Source organism: Drosophila santomea, chromosome X (assembly GCF_016746245.2).
Source record: "Drosophila santomea strain STO CAGO 1482 chromosome X, Prin_Dsan_1.1, whole genome shotgun sequence".
Taxonomy (NCBI): domain Eukaryota; kingdom Metazoa; phylum Arthropoda; class Insecta; order Diptera; family Drosophilidae; genus Drosophila; species Drosophila santomea.
The window spans coordinates 12,717,123-12,730,697 of record NC_053021.2 but is presented as its reverse complement, the minus strand read 5'-3'; the positions used below and the strand labels follow the sequence as shown (position 1 = coordinate 12,730,697).

At 41.3% G+C, this 13,575-nt stretch overlaps 2 protein-coding genes across 29 annotated transcripts in view; one reads left to right on the top strand and one right to left on the bottom strand.

The window, feature by feature from the left end:
* The window catches only part of LOC120457292 (eye-specific diacylglycerol kinase), a 121,386-nt gene extending 109,317 nt beyond the window's left edge, over positions 1 to 12,069 (top strand). For 10 of the 26 annotated variants that reach the window (XM_039644768.2, XM_039644767.2, XM_039644765.2 and 7 more), the window contains 14 exons: positions 1,117 to 1,320; positions 2,092 to 2,236; positions 3,695 to 4,094; positions 4,166 to 4,346; positions 5,002 to 5,426; positions 5,489 to 5,782; positions 5,841 to 6,067; positions 6,160 to 6,381; positions 7,475 to 7,526; positions 7,947 to 8,000; positions 8,332 to 8,395; positions 8,516 to 8,673; positions 8,867 to 9,030; positions 9,476 to 12,069. In XM_039644768.2, coding sequence (XP_039500702.1) covers positions 1,117 to 1,320; positions 2,092 to 2,236; positions 3,695 to 4,094; positions 4,166 to 4,346; positions 5,002 to 5,426; positions 5,489 to 5,782; positions 5,841 to 6,067; positions 6,160 to 6,381; positions 7,475 to 7,526; positions 7,947 to 8,000; positions 8,332 to 8,395; positions 8,516 to 8,673; positions 8,867 to 9,030; positions 9,476 to 9,519 — 2,634 coding nt within the window. In that variant the 3' untranslated portion in view covers positions 9,520 to 12,069. Of the gene's footprint in view, positions 1 to 1,116; positions 1,321 to 2,091; positions 2,237 to 3,694; positions 4,095 to 4,165; positions 4,347 to 5,001; positions 5,427 to 5,488; positions 5,783 to 5,840; positions 6,068 to 6,159; positions 7,044 to 7,111; positions 7,455 to 7,474; positions 7,527 to 7,946; positions 8,001 to 8,331; positions 8,396 to 8,515; positions 8,674 to 8,866 lie in introns of those variants that run through there. The other 16 variants (XM_039644769.2, XM_039644766.2, XM_039644751.2 and 13 more) reach the window with 11 other exon arrangements.
* LOC120457299 overlaps positions 1 to 13,575 on the bottom strand; it is a 140,678-nt gene that overhangs the window by 108,240 nt on the left and 18,863 nt on the right. The gene's annotated exons all lie outside the window — the stretch shown is intronic.

The window sequence follows — 13,575 nt, the reverse complement described above, 5'->3', positions numbered from 1 at the left end:
ATGCCAATTGAAATCTCCTTCCGCCCCCTAAAACCCAGAAAGCATTCCTTCAATTCAATTAACACAAAAGAAGAGCTCGAAGCGAAGGGCAGCTTACAGACATGTGAGCGTAATTTATTTATTGCGTGTCTGTCCAACATTCACGCAATAAAGGCGAAAAAATTCTTCGCTTCTCTTCTCTTTTTTGTTTTTTTTTTTTTTTTTTTTTGGATAAGAACGATGGGCGTGTCATCACTTTGGGGCAGCGACCAGCCAAAAGCAACAGAATATGTACTTTATCAGGCTCATTGTCAAGTAAGAGGATGGGAAGGGGGAAGGGAAAAAGCCGAGGAATATATGTTAAGTCACATGGGGCAGGCAGTCCTACTTGCCACTACTGCTGCTGTGGCAAGTCCTGTCTTATCTCAATCTATTTGCAGCCATAAATTAAGGTGGGCTAAGGTAAAAAGTCGAGATCGGGCTAGCAGAAAATAAGTATGTATAAATATATGGCAAAGAGCCATTAAAATGCATCTTTAATTGCCAGTTTAATCTGCGTTCGCTTGCGAATCTGCGAAATTGGCCAGCTCAAGCGTATCTTACTTAAAGTTAAAACAAAAACAATTGAACAAAAACAGAATCAGAAAAAGATACAGATACAGATACAGCTACAGATGCAGATGCAGTTTTGGCAAAAGTGAAGCCAACTAGCACAAGGTTTTTCTTTAGTTTTGCGCAAGGATAACACAACTTTTAGACACCTGAGGCACCGCTGCCTTTGGCGGGAATCCGTTTTCACCTGTCAAACCGCAGCAACCTCAGCAATTAATTGTCGAAGTTTGCATTTTCGAGAACGTTGGCCGCAATTGCAGCACCGTCGTCATTTGAACGCGGTTTTGTTGAAATGTGGGAGTTTGCTAATTAGCGCAAACAAAAGACGGAATGCCGCGAAATTAATTACATATTGCAACTACAAAGGGACGCTTCCCAGAAGCCATATGGTACACATCATTTACATGTACCTGGACGGCAGTTTCAATTGCAGGTGATAGGTAGCCGAAAAGCGAAAAGCGAAACCACAGTATCCAGTCACCACAACAGCTTATCCTTTATCGCTGCGTTTCTGTGCTCTTTCAGAAAAGCGGACAGCGGATGAAGTGCTCCGCCTGCCAACTGGTTGCGCACCACAACTGCATTCCGTTCGTGAACGAGAAGAGCACCCTGGCCTGCAAACCCACCTACCGGGATGTGGGCATCCGGCAGTACCGGGAGCAGACCACCACCCACCACCACTGGGTGCACCGCAAGCTGGAGAAGGGCAAGTGCAAGCAGTGCGGCAAGGTAGGTTGGCCACCACACACCCACTACACCAGTTACTATGTGTGTTCTTTTCCTTAACTCTTCTCTTTCGTACTTAAATCGTTGAGTTTTCAATACAATTTACAAAATACAAAATACATTACAAAATCAGATACGAATAGCAAATGCATAGCAGCTCCGTTTCTCTTTGAGGTTTTTTCCTGGCTAAATTCTAAGAACGGAGCTTATTTGATTCAAGCATAGAATAGTTATTGCATATACATTCCAGAAATCAAGAGAAAGTTCACACTTTACAATAAAATCAATCAATCATGAGAGATTCTTAATAGAAAATAATAAAGTAAAAGGATTGCCTCGATTAGAAAACACCGATACCCATTACTCCTTTTTAATAACAATAAATAAAAAGGTTAGGTATTTATACGAAGTATTATATAACATTGCGTAACTGACAAATATTTCAATTGATCTGATCATTTTTTGACAAAAAAAATAGGATAGATATTAATTAGATATTACGAGTAAAACGGGTATATAGAAAACGATTTCACACTTTGAATTGTTCGCTTTTGTTGGTATGCATGCTTATTTCAAAAATATACTTTTCAATTAATGTTACATTCAGTTTTTTTTTTTTAAATGAGTTTGGTAAACGCAATTGATTGAATTAAGTTTTGAATTCCTTAGCGACATCAGTTTGTTCGTCTTCTGTGTGACAAAAACATATATATAGAGTGATTCTGGAACTAGGACATTATAATATTATTACGTGTTATGCACTTATCCCTTTAGTTCTTTCCTATGAAGCAGGCGGTGCAAAGCAAGCTATTTGGGTCGAAGGAGATTGTGGCTTTGGCCTGTGCGTGGTGCCACGAGATCTACCACAACAAGGAGGCCTGTTTTAACCAGGCCAAAATCGGCGAGGAATGTCGTCTGGGTGAGTCGTCTGTCCCCTATTACCACCATTACCTCCATTAACCCCTTTTCCGCAGCCCCTGCCCTTTTTTTCTTGATTAATTACGTGACGTGCATGCAAATAAATTGCGGTCCGTTAACTTAATTAAGATTTGTGCATTAAAACTGAACCCTTTAGACCTCTTGAGGTCCTTCCTTTCCATGTCCTTTCATTTTCCATTCGTTTCCCATCTGTTTGCTTGGATGGGTACACAATTTGTGGCATAGTTTCAGGAACCCCTCAAGGGTCACCTTTTTTTTTGCGTTCTGTGCAAATACTTTGTTTTTTCAGGGAAAAAAGTCAACTGGGATCACCATCAGCGGAGCGAACTTTCTCCAACAAGTAGAGGCCATACAAATTAGTTTAGAAAACAATTCGTTGACAGAAGCATTTACAAAATAATTTAAAGAGAAAGTTCAAGTAAAATGATATTTCAAATGCAGCTCAAAGTGCGATTAATGAATGGGATACATTAATCAAAACTTTAGCTACTTAGAAGAAGCGAAATCTCAAGCGAACTGGAATCTGTACCTTAAGTTCCGGTTGGGCAACGTTTATTTTGCAATTGATAAAAAGAATTGCGTTTTGCAACATCTTATGCCACAGAGAGCTAAGCTATTTTCAATTAATGTCATTGCTGCAACGTGCTAACGTGCCACCTCAGCTCCCACTGATGTTTATGTACAAAAAAATGAAATAGAAAAATACAAAGTGAGATAGAAATTCCTCTCCTCTGACAACTGTGTGCAACTATGACAATGATGGCTGTGTGGCAGTGTGGCTGTGTGGCTGTGTGGCAGTGTGGCAGCTGGGGCAAGTTAACCGCTTCCTGTTCACGTTTTTGTAAAGTGTCTCAATGAGCATCTTGTTAACACACTCTCCCTGCCACAGACACCATTACGTATACCATTATACGCCCCAAAGAAAAGGACATAGACAGGACATAGACATAGACATAGACGGAGGACGGAGTACGCAGACCGGAGATGAGGACACAAGACACTACGAAATAGAATTACGAGGGGGTGACGCCCCTTGGGTTTGAGGTCCTTTGTCTGACTGAACTGGGCGGCTCGCATCCTTTTGAGCTGCCTTTGGCCAAGTTGCGGCACTCATAATTGCTCTTTGGTATGCCGGTTATGTTGGGGCTTCAATTTCTCCCATCTGATTTTGCCCCTCGAAGGTGGCAAATTAAATTTAGTCGCCTGGCTAAAAACACTTCTAAAACACTCTACGCACACAATTGGCCTTGCCAGCCATAAAGCCAGCCGAAAACCTGGTCATCTATTATGTGCAAACTGTGTTAAAAGGAGCGTAAGTAAGTCGTATTTATTCCACAAATATTCATGGAAATAAAGAGGGGAACCTATACCACTTTTTTGCCAGTGTAAAATCCATACTCACACCGTGTTTTTTTCGCCCTCTGTTTATCCCGTGCAGGCAACTATGCGCCCATCATTGTGCCGCCGTCGTGGATTGTGAAGCTGCCGACCAAGGGCAACTTCAAGTCGTCGATACGCGTGAGCAACAAGAACAATGCCGCATCGGGATCAGGAGGTGGTGGTGCTGGTGGTGGCGGTGGTGGTGCCGGAGGCGGTGGAGGTGGAGGTGGTGGCAAGAGCAAGAAGCAGACACAGCGGCGGCAGAAGGGCAAGGAGGAGAAGAAGGAGCCGCGAGCGTTCATTGTGAAGCCCATTCCATCGCCGGAGGTAATCCCGGTCATTGTGTTTATTAATCCCAAATCGGGCGGCAATCAGGGCCACAAGCTGCTGGGAAAGTTCCAGCATCTGCTCAATCCGCGCCAGGTCTTCGATCTTACGCAGGGTGGCCCCAAAATGGGGTGAGTATTTTCGTATAAATATATATAGTTGATATATGTTATATATTTTATTATATTCTCTATGCTTGTAGCCTGGACATGTTCCGTAAGGCACCCAATCTGCGGGTCCTGGCGTGCGGAGGCGACGGCACCGTCGGCTGGGTCCTATCCGTCCTGGATCAAATCCAACCGCCGCTCCAGCCAGCTCCGGCTGTCGGTGTCCTGCCCCTGGGCACCGGAAATGATCTCGCTCGCGCCCTCGGATGGGGAGGGGTGAGTAATTTTCTATAATCCAAAAGCCATACGCCTTGCGTTTGTTACCACTTTTCGATTTAAATAGATACTTCAGCAAAAAAGTAGTAACAATTTAATTAAAGTTTACCTCTTAAGAAACTAGTTAGTTATAAATTAACAATTTCGGTTCTGCCAACCATGCGTATGAGCAATATTATTTCGAATTGTAAAAAATACTCATACGCCTCGTTGGCCACAACAACTACTGAAAGCTTCAATTCTTGAGTCCGCAAGTCCAGCCTTAATAAAGTAAAGTCTAAGTAAAGTAACCAAAAAAATCAAAATAAGGTGGACTTTTTCACATACTTAAAAGATTGAAAAGTAAATTGTTAGAACCATCTGTGCTATAAAAATAATTCTGATTGAAATGCCATGTGCAACAGTAAGTATAAACATTTTTTTATGGTAAAAGTAGTAATCTTGTATTAAAATAGTATTGTGTAAAATCATAAATGCTTAAAAAATATTTGAGTAGAAACGCTTGACTCTACAAGTAATACTAGTAAAAGCTTTTCAGCAATTGTAGAAAATTTGATGGCATTAGTTGATTAACTCGAATTCATTTGTAGTTACGGTAATCTAGACCTAATATTGCTTTCAATCATTACACTTAAAAGCCTCAATAATTTTAAAGTCTATTTTCTTTCAGGGCTACACGGACGAACCGATTGGGAAGATATTGCGCGAAATTGGGATGTCGCAGTGCGTGCTAATGGATCGCTGGCGGGTGAAGGTCACGCCCAACGATGACGTCACCGATGATCATGTCGATCGCAGCAAGCCCAATGTACCACTGAACGTCATCAACAACTATTTCTCCTTCGGCGTGGACGCGCACATCGCTCTGGAGTTCCACGAGGCACGCGAAGCGCATCCGGAGCGCTTCAATTCGCGCCTGCGCAACAAGATGTACTACGGCCAGATGGGCGGCAAGGATCTGATCCTGCGCCAGTACCGCAACCTCTCCCAATGGGTGACGCTCGAGTGCGATGGCCAGGACTTTACCGGTAAACTGCGCGACGCCGGCTGCCATGCCGTGCTCTTCCTTAACATTCCCAGGTGGGTGGCAATGTTAATACATTTTCAGTGGCACATTTACAGCTTGGACATTATACTTGCAGCTATGGCGGTGGCACCCATCCGTGGAACGACTCCTTTGGCGCCTCCAAGCCATCGATCGATGACGGACTGATGGAGGTGGTCGGGCTGACCACCTACCAGCTGCCCATGCTGCAGGCTGGCATGCATGGCACCTGCATTTGCCAGTGCCGCAAGGCTAGGATCATCACCAAGAGGACCATTCCCATGCAGGTGGATGGAGAGGCATGTCGCGTTAAGCCATCGGTCATCGAGATCGAGCTGCTCAACAAGGCACTGATGCTGTCCAAAAGGAAGCACGGACGCGGCGATGTTCAGTGAGTTGTGGAAGGATTATATACAAAAAACTGGCCATCAAATTACATTTGATTGCAGAGTGAATCCGCTGGAGAAGATGCAGCTGCACATCTTGCGCGTGACCATGCAACAGTACGAGCAGTACCACTATGACAAGGAGATGCTCCGCAAGTTGGCCAATAAGCTGGGCCAAATCGAAATCGAATCTCAGTGCGATCTGGAGCATGTGCGCAACATGCTCAACACCAAGTTCGAGGAATCCATCTCCTATCCAAAGGTCTCGCAGGATTGGTGCTTCATCGACTGTAAGACCTATTTAAGAATCCCCCACTTTCCGAACCTAGAAAACCATAATCCTTTATATGTTTTTTTTCAATTGGCTCCCTCCTTCTTTCAGCCTGTACCGCTGAGCACTACTTCCGGATCGATCGTGCCCAGGAGCATCTGCACTACATCTGCGACATCGCCATCGATGAGCTGTACATCCTGGACCACGAGGCGGCCACCATGCCGCAGACGCCCGACCAGGAGCGCTCCTTTGCGGCCTTCTCGCAGCGGCAGGCACAGAACGAGAGGCGGCAAATGGATCAGGCCCAGGGCCGCGGCCCGGGCAGCACCGGTAGGAACCTGTTAGCTGGCTGCTGGCCACCGGGGGCGGGACGTTCCGCGGACGAGCTGCCGCTCCAGGAGCGCCTAACGCTCTACCAGCAGCAGGTGGCCGAGCAGCTGCCGTACCAAGATAGGCGCATGTTCCTTCACCTCCACTTCCGCAAACGTCGCGTCGAGATCTGATTACCTTCGGTCTTGGAAACCACCACCCAAAACCCTGCCCCCCTTCCCCACCGCCCCATTAACCCACTAAACAGCCACAGAACAATCCCAATCCAAATGCGTGGGGGAGCGGAGTGGAGGGGTGCCAGTTGCAGTCGGGCCACCTTTTTGTTCGTTGCATTGCATTTTGTTTATTGTCAATTATGTCTTGCATGTTTAGTCACTAACACAAACACGCTATGCCATGCAGATGCGGTTTAAATAATGCACTTATTATTATTACAAATTTATATACAACATTTTTTGCAAAATTATAAAAACACACCTTAAAATTGATTGGAATTTAAAAAATAATAAACTATAAAGAGTGGTTTTGTGCTATTATTTTGACCGCAACTGTACGCATCGACAGCCACGTACAACCACATAAACACACACCCACATCCGCTAAAAGTCCAAGTCTTAAATTGCGAGGAGCCGAATACAGCTTAGTCCTTGCCACGATCGCATGTGAGTAGAGCATTAAATACGAGCACACCTGGAACTATCTGGTATATAATCCCGGCTTACATCAACAGTTAACCGTAGCAAGGACCAAACCGTATTCGTTACGATCCCATCCATCCCAAACAACCAAACTAGCAACTAACCAACCAAACAACCAACCAATCAACCAACCAAATAATACAAAAATACCGAAAAAACACTGAAAATATATGCGGGTAGGTTTGATGCCATGCAAATTGTGCTCTGGTAGTTTGGACTTGTTGTGTACTTGATTTATAGTTACTTTAGTTGTGATCCACTTACTTTAATTGCTTACTAACAATTTGTGAATCTCTTTTCGAATTTACACACCAAATACACACACACACACACACAAATACATCTATATATATAAAACACACTACAAATTTAAACATACTTTAAAACACACAAAGATGAGGATTTGCAAATTGGCTCCAAGCCCATAAAAGTGATGAAGTGGAAGAGGTAAAAAAGCGTCCCCCAATTCGTTCAGCATTTCATTCAGACTCCATGCGAAGAAAAGAGACCAATAGCTGTGGCCGAACCGAGCGAGACGGCACTAGTAATTCAAAATTTTGTTCACATGAAGCGATCTCTCTCTCTCTCTCTATATATATCCCGCTCTCTTTTTGTTTTCCTCCGCCAATTGGCTTTTTTCGCAGCTGTCTTGCTCGTTTGGCAATACGTATTCGCTTGCTTGCTCTCTCTCTCTCTCACACGCTTTATTCATGGTCCACGGTTTATCCTCCATCTTTCACACACTTGTCCTGTCTCTCTCTCTCTCTCTGTATCCTGAGCATCTTTCCCTGTTCTTCTTTAGTTTAATTGAAATAATTTTATAATTATCCTAATTTCTTTATAATGTGGTATAACTTTTGCATGCAGCAACAAAGATCGTTTATTCAGTTTCAACGAAGATGTTTTTGGTTGTGGATTCAGGTATTCCGTATAACTATCCGTCTCTTTCTTTACTTACTAGACATTGTCTGTTATGGCTATCTCTGTCTGTCTTTGTCTCCCTCTCTCTCTCTCTCTATATATATATATATATCTTTGTCTGTCCTTCTTTCCGTCTTTATCTCTCGTATCATCGACATTTGAATCGATCGAATATATCTTATACCAAACTGATGCTTGAATTTTCTTTTTGTTTTCTCTACTTTTCCATGCACACACAAACACACCAACACACATGCCAAAACGCTCTTTCTCTCTCTCTCTCTCACACACACACACATACACAAACACGCACAAAACGTTTAAATAATAGCCCTATACTGGAGCAAACTTCCGATGCCATACTACTAGCAGCCCAGAGCGGCGATCTCAATATGGTAGCTTAACTCTTTCAAGAAAATATAATTACATAGATTACTATTATTATTATTAGCTGAATAACCGCATAATGATTAATGGTTTTATAACACTGGCCACCTTGCAACCCTTTCTTCCAGTTACGTGCACTACATGAACAAGGATACTCACTACAGTCAGTGAACAAGAACGGACAGACGGCGTTGCACTTCGCCTGCAAATACAACCACAGGGACATTGTCAAATATATCATCGCGAGCGCCACACGACGCCTCATCAACATGGCCGACAAGGAGCTGTAAGTCCTTCAAGTTGTCCTTCTCACTTGTAACCAGATTACTACCATAGTTATCCAAAGTTATCCAAAATTTAAAGTAATAGGCTCTTGTCAGTTTATCAATACAAATTCAAGTTAATAGTTCCCTCGAAGTTGCAACCCCATTACGACCTATTAAAGAACCCCCTTTTTTGGTGCTTATTATTTCTTTAAGTGGACAGACGGCGCTGCACATTGCCGCCGAGCAGAATCGCCGCGACATCTGCGTGATGCTGGTTGCCGCCGGCGCCCATTTGGACACCCTAGACTCTGGCGGAAATACGCCCATGATGGTGGCCTTCAACAAGAACGCCAACGAGATAGCCACCTATTTGGAAAGTAAGCAGGGGACACAGCCCGTCGACGGCTGGCTCGACGACTAGACGAGAATCGATCCGACCATCAGAATCGCCGCCAGAAAGTAGAGCACCCCCCTCCAAGTAGAGCAATCGCTAGACCAGCTTACAGCATCAGACATTTAAATGAAAAAAAAAAAAAAACGATAATCACAGTACCAGAATATCAGTAAATCAGTAAATCAGTAATCGCAAAAACAAGAACGTAATTTTAACATTGCAAATTTCTCCTTTCTATGCCAACCAAACAAAACGAAAAAACAAAACTACTACTACTACAACTACTACTACCAAAATGGTACTACTACCAAATGGATAACTACCAAAATGGATAATGTCTTGTAAATAACCGAATCGAACGAAATCAAATTCGTTTCAAATCGAAATCAAATGAACATTCCACAAAACTCAAACGCGATGCCGCTTAGGTCAAGAGCGTTTTATGCATCTGGAGAAGCAGACCCGGATCTAAGTGGAGCATCCAGCGGAAGCATTCACCCTACGAAATAATATTAATGCATAATGATAATGGCTTTTTTTTTTGGCAACCAATTTTTTTTTTTGTGTTAGCATGTACGAGAGAAAAATCTAATTTAAAACTAAGCAAAGAAAATACATACACAGGCAGGCAGCAAAACACTCAACACATTTAGCGCGTAAGTTGGAGGGATCAGAATAGAAGGGTATGGAATACATTAATTTATTGTAATGAAAAGCTAGCAAAACGATAGGCAACATTTGTCCGAAATTTCAATTTTTAATTACCTTTCGATGGAACGAACAAAAAAGAAAATATATACATATATATTTAATGCAGCGAATGCAAACGGAAATTCGAAATTCATTTGTTTCTCTTACCGATTGATTAACGATAAATGATTATATTGTGATATCTAAATTAATTAACGTATTGGACTAGAGAGCGAGAACGAGAACGAGAGCAAATAGAAATTGAGATTAGCAAAGGGCATTTGCTGAAATACAAACTGAAGCAAAAACGTTAAAAAAAAGGACAAAAAAAAACCAACAAGCAAAAACACACACACACACAGAGACACACTAAGCAAATATGTAGTCTATATATTATATATATTTCATTAAATGTACTTCTTTTGGAATTCAAACTAGGCTAAGTGAAAACTTGAATACTCTTGTCTAAAGAAAAACAATGAATGAAAACGGCAGAGCAGCAGCACGATTAGAAGAGAGACGCACTAGACCCTAAGCGGCTATAGCTCTCTCGCTCAGACAGAGGCACACACACACACACACATACACGCAGACACACACACACACACACTCAGTCCCGATGCACAGACTAGAATGCACAACCCCCCATAGATATACCACCCACTTGACCTTCACCCCAAAGCAAACAAACCCTCAGCGTTTCAAACCGAAAGACTTGGGCCGATCAATGGCGTCCACCCCCCAAAAAAACAAGGTAACCTGCCCCGGAAAAAAAGGAAAAAACAAAAAACAATAGATTTTAAGACGGGGCAAGGCAGCCACAAAGACTATCTTAACTATCCTATATACTATATTCCAAACTCTGTAACTTTAAACTTTCAACCCTTGTAACACAAAGCAACAATGGAACAATGAACACGAGCACTTGTGGCGTACGTAATACGAAACACACCTAGTGTAAGCGCATGCATATATTTTATCAGATAAAGAGTAACTATGGAATAATGGAATACCACAATATTATATAGCCGTTAATCAAACCATATATGTATGCTATGTACAGTAGAGGGATATTCTATTTTTTCTATTCATTTATCTATTTTTTTTTTTTTTTTTGCTTAGATTCCAAATTTTGAAAAAATTTTAATCACAGCGTCGAGTCAATTACGTTTACCGCGATTCCCTTAAAACACACATTTTTACGGCTTAGCTAAACCTAACGATTATAGCGATAAAACGATGAATGATAAATCTCACTATCGATTAATAAGGCACCCAGGAGCGATTAAGTATCGATCACCTTTACGAGTTTGGGCCGAATGCAGACCTGTCCCCCCAGTGCGGCTCAGTTCCTGGAAAACCATGGCTCTGGCTTTCGGATCTTCGTAGTCGGTTTGGATCCATCCGGGGGGCCATCGCCTGCATTCCACCCAACCCGCCCCCTGAGCCACTTCCGGTCACGGAGGCGCGCTTCCGGCGTGGGTAATCATGTTTTGGATTGCACACACTAGCAAAAATTACTGTTAACTACAGTGGACACTCCCCAAACAAACACACACACACACATCGTAGACTGTCGCAGTTGGTGTCGAAGTGTCGCAAACCACGATTTTCGATTCGGGCATTGCGGGATCTCGGGCATGCTGCCTTTACGCCCCATAAGACGTGCCACCCATTGGGCAACCGGAATCCAAAATCGTAACACCAATCCACACCGCCTGCGGCAACTAATGAATTCTTCAGCTGCGGTCAAAATACCAGGCGGTTGCTTATATCAAAATTAAATTAAAAAATTTAAAATTAAATTAGTTATGCTTTTATATTTGCTGATTATAAAGAGTACAAACCTTTATGCATTTGATAATTTTACTTTACATTTAAATAGCTTCTTTAATTTTTAAAATATATCTGTAGTACTTTAAAGGAGTTTTAAGAACTATCTGTATTGTCTGTATTTTAAAGAAGTTAAAAGAATTATCTGAATTGTTTGTTCAGTAACTTTCATTTATTTATTATTTAATTTTATTTTAACTTCTTTTCATAATTTTTATATTCTTAAGCAACCGCCGCAATGGCGATCGCAGCTGGAAATCCATATGCAGTAGAGCAGAATTGAGTAAGGAATATTTAGCAATTGACAATCTAGAGATTTTATAGCAAATGAGCCGAGCAGAAGGCCGATAAAGCGTTTGCTATCCCCCCTAAACCATTCACTATGAACCGAAACTTAAGAAACGGAACACTGAAAACCCGATAATCAATAAGAAATTCAAAGTAAAAAACAAAACTTCGAAACAATTTGGTTAGTTTTCGCAATTTGCTATAAAGAAAATGGCTTCAAAATGAAATTGTAGTTGAAGGATTTACGCGGGAAAGCGGAATAAGTTTAGTGTCACCGAGGAGAGTGCTATCTATCGATCTAGACGGACTAAATGCTAAATGGTGAAAGTTAATGATGATGAATTAGTAGGGAATAAATACTGACGTGGGCTAAAATGCAAGAAAATGGCTAGCCAAGTGTCACAGCTGTTCGGAGAACAACCGGGTCCAAGCCAAAACTATGGATATATTTTCGTGCATTTTGTAGAAGTTGGATATCCACAAGACACTAAAAAACACAATGAAACACACCAAACACACACACAAACACACTGACAGATAAACAGAAAAAGCGACAGGATAACACTAAATGGAAACAATTACTGCATGATGTGTACATAGGAACAACATAGATGCTATATATATATGCGAGTATATATAAATATATATATAGACATACATATATAGTATATATTTTTTTCGAATTGTTTAAGTGCAACTTTTGAACAAAATATGGAAAAATGAAACGCAAGTCTTATGAAATCCTAGCAAGTAAGGCAACCAAAATTGTAAAGGTCAAGATACAGAAACGGATGGAGGAACGATATACCTAAAACAATGCCTAACTGTACGATAGTAAGCATAATATATATACATATATTGATAACGTAATAAAGCGGAATATATATATGTGTACAAGTAATCTATTTATTTACACCACCACCCCCTGTAAATACACGAAATTCAATCCAATTTTCTACCGATTCCAAACTCCCGCGCATTATTTCGATCCTCGCCCAAAACCGAAACTTTGGACAGACAACGACTTTGGATTCCCCCTTCCACCTGGATATACACTATATATACATTTAATTATTAACTTACGCAAGTCTGAAAGTATTTCTATCGAAGAGTTCTAAACTGCTTAACTGTAAAGTGTACATATTATACCGAATTACAACCACTCACAGATCCTATAAACTATATTTATAGCTGTAAGAAAGTCCCACACACACTAACGATAACCCCCAAATTACTGATTACTGTATGTACTATATATGCCTATTAAATATATATATCTACTTTTTTTGGATTAGTCACTAAGCATAGACAACATGAATTACTAAGTACGATATGCACTGCAAGCACTGAGGAATTTGATTCAATTTTACTTAAGACAAACGAAAAGAGAAATTGAAATAGCATTTAGCAAACCTAAAGGAAAATCAAAAAAAAGAAAAAAAAAAAACCATCATGAAATAAGAGAATCTCCAATTTCTGGGATAATAATTAAAAATTTAATATTAATTTTTCGAGCTACATCGGAAGAGAAATACCGACAAAAAAAAAAACTGTATTCGCTTGAGGCAATTGTGTGGGAAAGTCGAGAACGTTTAGCATCTGGATTGGCTATGCAGCATTCGTATATTATATACTTAGATACCCAAACAGACCACACACAGATACACACAACACACACATACACACACATACGAATATTAAATAGATGTACAATAGT